The 13,029-nt window shown below is 46.7% G+C and overlaps 1 protein-coding gene across 1 annotated transcript in view; it reads left to right on the top strand.

The window, feature by feature from the left end:
• LOC135385509 (disintegrin and metalloproteinase domain-containing protein 10-like) overlaps positions 1-13,029 on the top strand; it is a 147,267-nt gene that overhangs the window by 70,676 nt on the left and 63,562 nt on the right. The window contains exons 8-9 of the mRNA XM_064614861.1: positions 8,839-9,011; positions 12,406-12,586. Coding sequence (XP_064470931.1) covers positions 8,839-9,011; positions 12,406-12,586 — 354 coding nt within the window. The remainder of the gene's footprint in view (positions 1-8,838; positions 9,012-12,405; positions 12,587-13,029) is intronic.

The following is a 13,029-nucleotide window of genomic DNA, read 5'->3' as shown; positions in this document are numbered from 1 at the left end:
GAGCAGATGTGCTTGACACCAACGAATCGAGGTTCACCGATTTAGGGCGAAACCCGATTTCTACCCGCAAAACTGCACCTAAGCTAGCCCCTTCAAGTCAGTGACATACTAATTGTTCACAAGATACACGGTTGACCACTGCTTCTGGCACTCAACGTTACAACGAACGTTTATTCTGCGGTAGAGCCCGATTTCTTCCTGAATTCAGTCAGATGGTATTTTTTCTGCCCGAATTTGCATGAATTTTCCATGTAAAGTGATTGACCCGATTTCTACCCCCGAATTTGGAAAGAAATAAAACCAGAAAACTTCAGGGTCTATTTACTTATGTGGTCAGTATGAGATCCCGAATGCTCTGTTGTTGGATCCCCGGAGACCGATTGTGGTCCCCAATGAGGTCCAATATTGGGGTCTGCTGGGGCATCACATATAACATCATACATGCTATGTGGGACCCAATGGAGTAACATTAAACCTTATACATGGATCATAGTGAATTCTGTGATTTTTTTTAATAGGGAAGGTCCAGTTGCCCTCCAGCAATACTCACATCATCAGCGACGTATCCGCCAACCGCCAGCGGCCCCTTGTACCTCACTCTCTTCGCAAGGCCGTGTTTCATTCCCTCCACAGCATCTCCCATTCCGGTACACGTGCCACCCGCGCCCTCATCTCCCACCGCTACGTTTGCCCTGCGATGAACAAGGACATTTCCACTTGCTGTAAGACTTGCCACCAATGACAGCGCGTCAAAGTGACACGTCACACTTTCACCCCGTTGGCCGTTTTCCCATTGCCTGAAGCACGCTTTGCTCGGATCCACGTCGACATCGTTGGTCCCCTGCCCTCCTCCCAAGGCCACCGATACCTGCTAACCATGATTGATCGCTTCACCCGTTGGCCCGAGGCTACTCCCATGGTAGATGCCACTGCGCACTCCGTCGCCGCAGCCTTCCTAGACGCCTGGGTTTCCCGCTTCGGCGCGCCGCTTAGCGTCACAACGGATCGCGGCGGGCAGTTTTGCAGCTCTCTTTTCACCAGCCTGTTGCGTTCCCTTGGTACCATTCATCACACAACAACGGCCTACCACCCTTCTTCCAACGGCATGGTGGAAAGACTCCATCGCTCGCTGAAATCAGCGCTCATGGCCACTGGCACCCCTCCTCTGTGGTTTAAACGGTTACCCCTTGTCCTCCTCGGCATCCGTACTGCTTTTAAGGAGGATATGGGTTGCTCCCCGGCAGAGATGGTATACGGAACACCGCTACGTCTGCCCGCTGAGCTGGTCGCATCCCCGTCACGCTCTTCAGGCCTCGATCCTCAGCTCTTCGTCGACCGCCTGAGACACGCTATGCGGGCCTTTCGCCTTTCACCGCCACGATGTCCCTCCGCACGGCCAGAGTATTCGCCACCCGGCCTTGGCACCTGCACACACGCTTATGTCCGGCGTGACGCCGTCCGCAGACCTCTGGAGCCACCCTACGACGGCCCTTTCCCTGTTCTATCACGCACTTCGAAGACTATTTCCATCGACCCCAACGGCAAACGGGACACACTCTGTTTGGACCGGGTTAAGCCAGCGCACATTGCCCCTGCAGCCCCTCCTGCCAGCACCACCGCTCCCCAAACTGCGGCTCTTTCCGCGGCATGCGGGCGCCGCCGGGTACGCTTCAACGTTCCGTGACCATCTTTCCGGCCTCGTCACTGAGGGGGGAGCCTGTGGCCAAGGTGGTCGATAACGACAAAGCGCAGGAGCATGCGCTAGCTCAGCTCCTGCCGCGTCACTAAACACTTCTTTTCCTATTCCCTGAGCTCGACGGTTGTCCATTCCCTGTCTCTCGTAGCCTATGCTACAGTTTCCCCCATGTGCACATTTCTTTTTTTTTTTCTTTCTTGCAGAATAAACTAGCCTTGATGTGATACTCCGCTCTAGCGACGAATGGTGTTCCTCACTGCCACTAAGTATGAAACATACACGACTTCTCGATTAATATATTTGCATTAATTTGCACTGAAATTGCGTGTCTCCTAGAGGTAGGTCTCTCGCGAGGGCGGATGAGGGTACCTCACCGACGCTAAGGTGAGGGGAAATTTCTAGAAAATATTGATGTGATGTCAGGTGAATTCCCAGAAAAATAGTATTAGGGTGAAGTGGGGTAAATGTGCAGAATAATAAGGCGAGGTGAGCGAACTGTTCAGTAAAAAAAATCACTCAACAATTACGATAGTCGTTAATGCGAAATGTGAACGCAGATGTTGAGGTTGAGTTATACAGCACTCTTTTTATTTTCCACACATAGCAGTTTCTTCTGGTGGCATGCTTATACCAGTTCGTAAAGTCGTTGTGAAGTCGTTGTCCACGCATTACTTGAAAACCCGAGACAAGGTAGAGGACGATAACAGACAACACAACACGGTCTCAAATAGAAATTTATTTCACCTAACACCTAACTTCCTTACGTTATCGTTGCCCACGTTGGTGAGGTACAGCCGGGTTATGTCTGTGGCGCGACTTAGTGCCAGGTACACCAACTTTTGCGGATGACTCTTGGCATAGGAGTACACGAGCGATTTTGCGGCTGACACGGGGCCAGTCGTAGGTTTGCAGCCAAGCTCACCGAACTGCAACCATATGCTTTCTGGCTTCCCCGAGCTTGCCCTCCTTCTTCGCTTTCCTCCTCGCGCCCCTCTTCACTCTCGCCGTAAGCTTCCCTGCTGCTTTCGTCCTCACGCTCTCCCGTACTTTCATCCTTCGCTTCGCTCCTCGTTCGCACTGCCGGTTACAAAGTCGATGCCGCTCAACGCAGGAACGGGCGCCTAAGGGTTGCGGTGAAGAAATTTAAAAAAAAGTGTAGTGAGATGAGACAGGGCGAGAAATATTTTTCATAGAAAAGATTGTGGTGAGCAGAAACCTTTTGTGGCAGAGGCGGATGCGCCTTTTATTTGATAAAAAACATTGTCTTTCTAGTAACACAAATAAGCTGAACCTGTAACAAAACAAATGAAAGACGCATTGGGTACTGGGAATTATAACACATTCCAAAAACAGAGCTTCACCGCATAGCACCTCCTAGCCAACCATCATCTCGAATGAGTACGTTTTCCCTTGGTTTGTTGAAAACGGGGGCGTGTTTTTGTGGCAATTATGAACTACACTTGTATAATGCCACAAAAATGGTGTACGCCCGCTGTTAAAAAAAAAAAACAGGGGGAAGAACCATATCACTTGACATGATAGGTTGGCTAGGAACATGCTATGTGGTGATGTTCATTTTTGAGAGTGGCAGGACATCGAGTATGGTGCTTTAAACAGCCAACTTTTCTTGCACTTGACGGTCTTACTAAAGGTGACTTGTTCTTTTTTTCGCAAGCAGGTGCAAGAGGTGCATTTCCGCAAGTGACACTAGCCGGTTCTTTCTTGTTCTTTTTCTTCTTAATTACAAAAGTTATTCATATGAACCGCCCGTTGCTTTCGTAAAGTGTCTTCTGCACTCTTAAAGCACAACGTTCCCGCATGACACGCCACCATGCAGAGTTCGGCATTCGTGACTACCGCTCACTCACTATCACTCACTCATGCTCAGTCAACCGGCTTCTTGTCTCTGGCCGAGTTCTCTGGATGCTCACGCTCGCGAGTACAGATTTGCCTCCGATACTCGTTTGTCGTCTCGTCTCACAGGTCTGTAGGTTGTCTAGAGCGGGAAGAGCATGGGGAGACTTGGGCTGAGGTTATGGGGGGGGGGGTTCGGAGAGGGGAGTATGGTAAAGTAAAGATAAAGTGAAAACATGTAGTTGTGATGGAAGGTATAAGGCAGTGCTTTGCCTCGAACCGCAAGCACATGGGGGGGATTGGGGGCGCATCAAGCGTACTGGGAGTGGCGTCACACTGCTTAGTTTACTCAGTCTGAACATCATTTCAGCTCACTCATGCTCAGCTCATTCGCCACACTAAGACAAAATGAGCATTCTCATCAGTGAATTTTGCTCATGGTTATCTCCTCGTTTGCTTACTCATGCTCATGAGTGAAATTTGCTCGTGCTTATCCATTGGTTTGCTCATTTATGTTCGCAGGTGAATTTTGCTCATGCTCATGTTCTCGTTTCCTCACTCGTGCTCGCTCATCTCCTGCCCAGCTCCCCGTTTGCTCGCTCATGCCCACGCACTCTTTGCTCAGCTCTCCGTTTGCTTACTAATATGCTCGGCTCATTCGGCCACATTGATCATGAGCGAGCATGAATGAGCATACTCATCAGGGAGTTTTGTCAAGGTATGAACGCCCCCAGGCAACCATGATCCCGAATGACATCGTTCTCTCCCTGATTTGTTGAAAGCGGGAGGCGTACGCCTTTTTGTGGCACTTATGCGACGACGTTAGCTGCCACAATAATGTGCGAGTCCTGCGCTTTTCACACATCACGAGTGATAACGGTATCATGTGCAGTGGTTGGCCTATCTGAGCAGTCTCGTACACCCTGGCCCATCCACAAAGCGTACCATTCGATTCCTCATTGCTGAAAACGTAACTGTGAATTCGCTCGTCCAGAATCGTCACGGTTATTAAATAAACGAATTAAGTTGATAAGAACAGCGCCAGCACATTGCGATTTCTGTTGGCAACAGCGATATCCGCTACGATGGCAGACCGCTTATTGGATGAACAAATCGTCTGCTCTCGCGCCTTTTTGCAGCGGTGAGAGCAGACGGCTTCCAAAAGGTGCTCGAAGATCACGGCGACGGCAATAAATTTGCTGCATGTGGTCTGGTCAAACGAAAGACGCGTATTGTAAAATGTGGCCGAACAACAATGTCAATACATCTCGCATCTTCATTTCGAGCGGGAGTTTACGTGGCTGACTCCACCTAATAAAGGCAGTTGAGGCTTATTTACTAACTTGTCTCGTATCGTTCGGTATTTTAAGCACTTCTAGTTCGTCTTACCTGCGAAAAGAATATTCCGTATAGAAGTGGTGGAAACGTAACCTGGGTGTATAACAACTCTTTTGTCGACGACAATGTGACGAAAGTGGATATAGAAAAGCACCTGTTGGGAGCCACATACTCGAAGCAACTTCAACAAAAGGTCTGATTGTCACACGCGTGCGTGTACTCCGCACGTTTCGTTCACGATGCATATGAGGTAAGAGACGTTCTGCGAGCACGATATGCATGGGACGGCGCCGGACGCAGCTCAAACTAAAAGCTGTCGACCGTCACGCAGTCAACTGTTAGCGGCAACGGTGTTCAAAGAACTGGATACGCGCAGTATTGAAATGTAGGTATTACTTTGTTGATAATAGCCAAAAGTGATGTGTACAGAAATTGTCGGCAGCGCACGAAACGGCAGTCCCGCGTACCTCGGTAGTATTGCGAGAAGGAAGTGCTTGATCCAGCAGGCTACATCAGTTTGTTTTGCATATAGCCTCTCTAAGGTATTATCCCTACCGGAGCAGTATATCGCCAAACTATGATCAATAATGTTGTCTTGTACCCCTTCAGTAGCTGACATTAACTGATGAGAGTGGCACTCCTTCCTGTGCCAGAATCAACACCTATTAATGGGTCACAAATATAACAACTCCAATTCGCAGGCGTCACAGCTCTATTTAATTTTTCCCAGCACATTGCTGATGTGAGAAAAGTATTGCATAATATAAATATGTAAGTTATATCCACAAATCAGTGTTGTGATTATATGATGTTCAAGCAGCAAAAGACAAGACAACGTTGTTGACAGGACAGGACGACAGGTTGCTCATAGCTTGCTGCTTGAACATCATTATGACTACCCGATACCAACAAACCAATTTTAACACAATTGGTCAGTGCTGTGGACGTACATTACAATAAGGGACAATAAAAGATGACTACATAAACACTCAACTTCCGCAACCTTTATATTCAACGTACTGGACATTTTAGTCTGCAACCCCTGATATCGAATCAAAATGTGAGCCAGTATGGGCTCATGAACACACCGGTGTAACATGAGCGAAAATAAGACTGACGACATGTCGACAAGTTGCAAACCGCTGTTCCATCTTACAAATTTGTCATGCACGTCTAGGTATTTTTCATATTTTTTAAACATTTACACATCTGTCATATTCAACGTGCTGGACATCCTAGTGTGCAACCCCTGACACAATCAAAATCTGAGCCAGTATGGGCTCATGAACACACCGGTGTAACATGAGCCACAATAAGCCAGACGACATGTAAACATGTTGCAAACCGCTGTTCCATCGTACAAATTTGTCGTGGACGTCTAGGTATTTTTGATATTTTTGAAAGTTTTTAAACATTTCCAAATCTTTTATATTCAACGTGCTGGACATCTTAGTGTGCAACCCCTGACACAATCAAAATCTGAGCCAGTATGGGGTCATGAACACACCGGTGTAACATGAGCAACAATAAGCCAGACGACATGTAAACATGTTGCAAATCGCTGTTCCATCTTACAAATTTGTCATGGACGTCTAGGTATTTTTGAAAGTTTTTAAACATTTCCAAATCTTTTATATTCAACATGCTGGACATCTTAGTGTGCAACCCCTGACACAATCAAAATCTGAGCCAGTATGGGCTCATGAACACACCCGTGTAGCATGAGCAAAAATAAGACTGACGACATGTAAACATGTTGCAAACCGCTGTTCCATCTTACAAACTTGTCATGGACGTCTAGGTATTTTTGATATTTTTGAAAGTTTTTAAACATTTCCACATCTTTTATATTCAACGTGCTGGACATCTTAGTGCGCAACCCCTGACACAATCAAAATCTGAGCCAATATGGGCTCATGAACACACCGGTGTAACATGAGCAACAATAAGCCAGACGACATGTAAACATGTTGCAAACCGCTGTTCCATCTTACAAATTTGTCATGGACGTCTAGGTATTTTTGAAAGTTTTTAAACATTTCCAAATCTTTTATATTCAACGTGCTGGACATCTTAGTGTGCAACCCCTGACACAATCAGAATCTGAGCCAGTATGGGCTCATGAACACACCGGTGTAGCATGAGCAAAAATAAGACTGACGACATGTAAACACGTTGCAAACCGCTGTTCCATCTTACAAATTTGTCATGGACGTCTAGGTATTTTTGATATTTTTGAAAGTTTTTAAACATTTCCACATCTTTTATATTCAACGTGCTGGACATCTTAGTGTGCAACCCCTGACACAATCAAAATCTGAGCCAGTATGGGCTCATGAACACACCGCCATAACGTTAGCAAAAATACGGCTGTTCCATCTTGCACATTTGTAATGCACGTCTAGGTATTTTTGATATGAAATATTAAATATTATAATCATCAATGACGATAAGGGCTTATTCGATGCAGAAGCATGGTCTTTGATGCAGATATGTTGGATGGTCCTGAAAAGGGCTTTTTTCTTTCATAGGCCAGGGGTAACTGAAGACGTTGACGTAGATCAGCTTATCCTTGATTTTGTCATTTGCTCCAGGTGTAATGACATGAATGGAAAGCCTTCACTTATCACGTTGACAACCTCCTGCCGCTTGCGGGAATGGATAGAGAGAGCAGCTTTCTTCAGAGTTCTGATACATATGACAAAATGCACAAATCTGAAATTTTGCATAACGTACCACGAGACACACATTTTGATATGCAAATAAAAAGCTGCGCAACAAAAACAAACCTTGCAACACCTTTCAGGAGAATACAACACCATGTGTACGTGACGGATCGAAACAGGTTCCGGATTGTGCGCACAACACATGCTGGTATTGGCGAGCAGTGGCTACACACACACCTGCAATGTTTGTACAATTTAAAATGGTGTCACGATCAGGCTGAACATATATACGAAAAAAAGTGCGCTTTTATGGATGAGTCTTACCTGTCAATCGATTCCGGATCATCCATTACTTTCACTGGCTAACCACGTTGTTGTGGCAAAGGGTCAGTAGCTAAAGGTTCGTCGACGTCCCCGGTTCTACAATCGATCGGCGCCGATGAGCTCATCTTCACCGCTTAGTGACAAAGCGCAAAGCGCACACACCTCCGACTGTATTGTGCATTGCGTTTCAGTCGCCCAATGGGCGACCTGCCACCATAAATACCATAACCACGTCACATGTGACGTTGCATGAGAGGGAGTTGAATCCAGCTGCGACTTCCGTCGTCTGCTGTCACGGCATATTCCTTCAAATTTCTCGAAAACCACTTCGTTGTTCTGGTTGAAACTTCGCGACTGTGCTTCTGTAGCACTCTTGAATATAATTTCAGCTAAGTTTCGGAATCGCTCGATCTGTACGAGACCGTCCCTTTAAGAGTGTACACCCAGAGGCACATTGTAAAGTACGGTAGCTTAGAGCTCATCTGCATATTTTTGCCGAACCTTCTATACACCCCACCACAGGACAAGGGGTTAAGTCTTGCAAAAACAGCGAAAAAATGGAGGCGATGAAAAATTTCTGAAGAACGTTGAGGTGAAGTACGGTGAACAAAATTTTCTGAACAAATCATTGAGGTTGGGTGAGGAAAAACTTTAAATAAAAAGACTGAGGGGAATTTTTCCTTTTAGGTCTCTATCTTAGAACTTTCCGGACCACGCCTCAGTCTCCTAAAAAAAAAGAGAGAGAGAGACTGAGGCGTGGTCTGGAAAGTTCTAAGATAGAGACCTGAGGTGAGTAGAAAGCTGTGCTGGCAAGAATTGAAATGGTGAGGGCGTTTGCCCACCTCTTGTGTCTCCTCGTCACTCTTGGCTAAATTGTTTGGCTGCTTATTTGCCTTTTGCTATGCGCATCGCCTTCTTTGACATGTAAGTAGCTTATCTGCCTCATTCCTTCATATGCAGGTAATGCGGGTGGTATCTGCGACAAGTACCGAAGCTTGCAGTTCAACAGCGGTGTTCGTCGGATGGGACTAAACACAGGCGTCGTGACACTCCTCAACTATGGCAGCTTCGTTCCTGAAAGATTAAGTCAGATTACTTTCGCTCACGAGATTGGACATACCTTCGGTGCCAGAGTAAGTACATAATTAATACTACGCTAACTCAGTACAGAGTATGGAACCGCGCTTGGAGTTCAGCGGAAGCAGCTGCAGCTCAGTTTTTGAGACAAAGCATTCGGGCCGCGGCTGTAGGGGGAACTAGATGAAGGGACACTGACATAGGTTGCAGTGGTGTAGCTAGAGCTCCAGGGGGGGGGGGGGTCTATACGGACTTGGTCGGGAGCACCACGTAAGCAGATCTCGATCTAGCGCTTAACTTAAATCTCGGCACATTTAGAAGGTTGGGGACGCCAAACTGCTCGCCGGGGGCATATCCCTATTAATATTTTTCCAGTTTCGATTACAGTAACAAGGAGGCAAATCTGTAAGATGTATTGAATGAATGAATGAATGAATGAATGAATGAATGAATGAATGAAATTGAATGAATGCCCTTCGTTATTAAATACTTGGCTTGCGTGCAATGTATTCTTCATAAAGCTAGTTCTCTTTCGTGCTTTCAGGCAGTCATGGGAAGCAATTAGTTAGAAGGAACTAGTGATAATAACTGGTTATTGGAAAAGTAACTCGTTGTTGTAGCTAATTATATAAGAAGAAATAAGAAACTAAGAAAGAAGCTTGTACCGTTGCCAGAAATATATTTGGAGGATGTTCTGCGGGAACTTTACATTGGGGAAGGAGGATTTCGCCCTCGTTTGCCCTCTCCCTAATGCACTACCAGAGATACGATTTTGATGTGGGTGTTTGAACACCCTACACACACGCACACACACACACACACACTCTGGCTGCCCCACTGGCTCTAGTTAGTTACATTTTTGCAGCTACTAGTTGCGATTGCAGGCATACAGTAAGTAGTCACGTTCAGAATCGTAAGTTTTTCACAATAAGTTTGGATGGCGTTCAGATTCACACGGAATTTAAAAAGGATTCACTACCCCATAGAGCATGTTATTCGTGGCTCTCACAACTGTCGGCAGCTGTAAAAGAATGGCGATGTGAAAAGGCTGTCGCTATCACGGCTACTCAGAAAGAAGCGTGTGGCGCATTCACTACATTCGGAGGTGGCCCTGGATTCGAGACGACCCGTGGTGATTATGCTAGGATATGCTCGCAATACCCTCGCACAGAAGTAAAACGCTGGCACTCTAGCCTCGTAAAGGACTCAACTTAAAGTTGACAACAACAACAACAACACATTTGTTTGATGATGATGGTTAGGACGTTCCATCGCCAGAAGCGATTCTGTACCCCATTGCTGGTGGTGATGTCGGCACCCGTCACAGTAAGGACCAAAGTCCTACGGTGTCCAAAAGGTCATATGAGCTTTGAGCGCATAAAGTTGGAAGGCTTGAGGTGGCCATGGACCCAGCAATTGTAATAGAGAGAGGGGGCGAGAGTCCTGGTAATTGCAAGACCATGAAGGTTTGCTTCTGAAAGGTTTGTAGCGTATGCAAGGAAGAAGAATGTGCTCTAGACCTTCCAGGTCACCGCAGTGACAGCATCTGGGACAGTCAACTTGTCTCAAGCGGTAACGCCACTAAGCTGTAAAAGCCACATTGAGTTGAATCATATGAATTAATGTAGCATCTCGACGAGAGGTGTTTCGTGTCATCCGGATGAACTCGTCGAAGCATATATTGGGGGGAGGATGTCATTTGTCCATTAGCGGATTGTGAAGGGGCTCATTACTTCATTACCCGCATCGCCACCAGCAATGGGGTAGAGTATCGCTCCTGGCGATGAAACGCCCCATTCATTATCGAAAATAAAGTTGTTGTCCATTAGCGGAAAGCCAGGGGTCTCACTAGACGTCGAAGAATGGAACGACGGTCTCCTGCAGCAAATTAAAGATGATAAAACCTTGCCATTACCCTGATGACAAGGACGTTGTCTTATGGTCTGCGCTTTCGAATGCAACATGGAATAATCTTTGGTCCCACCTAGTGTCCCAGTTGAGCGGCTGTTCAGTATTGGTATAGGGATGCTTACGAATATATTGCGGAGCAGACTCACCAGAGACAAACATGGAACAGCTGTTGCTCAAGTACAAGTTGCTAGTTCACATTACACTAGTAAAGCGTTTAGAACTAACGTCTTTGAACTGGAGTTCTTGTTTTCGCCATTATGGATGGCAACTGTAGAGTAACTAATTTACTTGTAACTGTAACTTGACTAGTTATTACTCGTGCAGAGTGACTGTACCTATAACTTAGTTACCTTGTTCGTATAGTAACTGGACATGGACCCCGTAAAGGGCTAAACGCATGGAGCGTTTTTCCGACGTTTTCAGGACGCGCGCGCGCTCGGCATGCGTGTGACATCGTAAAAACTAGTTTTTCAACGCGCGCGGAGTGCGTACGCCGGAATCTGTTGACTACAGATATTCGCGCGCGTCCGGGCGCGTTTTTCGAGAAGTAGACAGAACCATGGCCGTCGTGCGGCAGACAAGGTGGCATATGAGCAGCTCGCATAAATTTTTGGGACATTGTTCATCACACTAAATTTACGTGAACGTTTTAATGGTATCTAGAATGAAGGAACGCAGGAACCACAGGAAAGAAGAGCATCTGCACGTTCTAACAGATATTTGTGGTCGACGAATATAGCAACAGTGGCGTGCGTCACTCGATCCGTACGCATCCCATGCGTTTCAGGTGGTCGCCTCGCTGGCGTTTCTTCACCGCGCGTGCAAGGCCATGACGTACGCGCGACGTTTTGACGCTGAGAAAACGTCCAATGCGTTTCGCCCTTTACTTGTACAGCGACAGCTGTATGAGGGAACTTTTGTCAAGGTTACGGCGTGGTCCCTGACACTTCATTCGGCACGCCATTGGTTAGCGCGGCTGGCGCAGCAGCAAATCGGAGAGCAGAAAAAGAAAAAGTGGTGTGCGAGCGCAGTCAGTGTTACGAGACGCTATGTGGCGGCCACGGAGAATGCGTACACCATCGGCAGATAGGGAGTTCATGGTGTTCGGGGTTCGGAACACCGACCGCACCGCGCGAACGTCATAGCACGTCGAGCGAACAAGCAGCCCAACGCACATTGCCTGCACGGAAACAACGCGACCCAAGCCAAGAGTGTGGTAACGCAAAGTGATTGCGATGAGACGAAAGAAACCAAGAAGGTCCGAAAGTTAGGGAAAGTGAAATCGAGGCAAAGAGACGAAGGTGGGAGAATGAACAAGTATATGCGAGCACAAAGCCGTGGTCACGAGATCCCAGATCCCGTGATCACGGTCCCAGACGTGCGTACTCGAAACAAATGCGCGTCCGTCGGAGTTTGCACAGGCCAATGCGAACTTTGTAAGGAGTTGCCGAATGACGAGTCTGGACACGTTTGTGACGTCCGCAGTACGGAAAGGTGTTCAAGGTTTTCGGTCACTAATATTTTACATTCTATTTGCAGCATGACTCCGGGACCGAGTGTGCTCCCGGCGAACCGAATGGCAACTACATCATGTTTCCACGCGCAACGTCCGGTACCAAGGAGAATAACCGCAAGTTTTCATCCTGTAGTATTGAACAGATCGGCGCAGTGGTTCAAGTAGTGCTTCATGCTAAGTACGGCAAAGACAACTGCTTCCTAGGTGAATATTTCTTATTTCAATAAGAGTAAAAATGCAGGCTAACTGGTTTTCCTTGTCTCGGGGTTCAGTCAAATTTCATCATTTCTTCTTTCATCGCTGAATGCAACTCAAGCGTAAAAAAATATCCTCGGACAATGCGAGATTTTGTAACCTCAATAACAATACAACGGAACAAGATCCATATTTCATTCATTCTTTTATCGCAAGATTCATGTGTTGCGTCGTTCGTTATATAGACGACCCTCTGTTTACAAACATGTGATGTGACTTCACGAGAAAACTGGTTCGAGGTTATATTTTGCTGTGGTGGGCAAGAAGCGGGAAAAATGCGTCGGCTGATAGGCTCATCAAGCTGATAATGCCCACGAAACACCCCTCTCAGTGTACATGGCTTGTCCTATAGCGCACTCCTTTTACTACACATTTCTAAACCCCTGTACACT

Source organism: Ornithodoros turicata, chromosome 1, assembly GCF_037126465.1.
Source record: "Ornithodoros turicata isolate Travis chromosome 1, ASM3712646v1, whole genome shotgun sequence".
In the NCBI taxonomy this organism is placed as follows: Eukaryota; Metazoa; Arthropoda; class Arachnida; order Ixodida; family Argasidae; genus Ornithodoros; species Ornithodoros turicata.
This window is presented reverse-complemented; position numbering and strand designations above follow the sequence as displayed.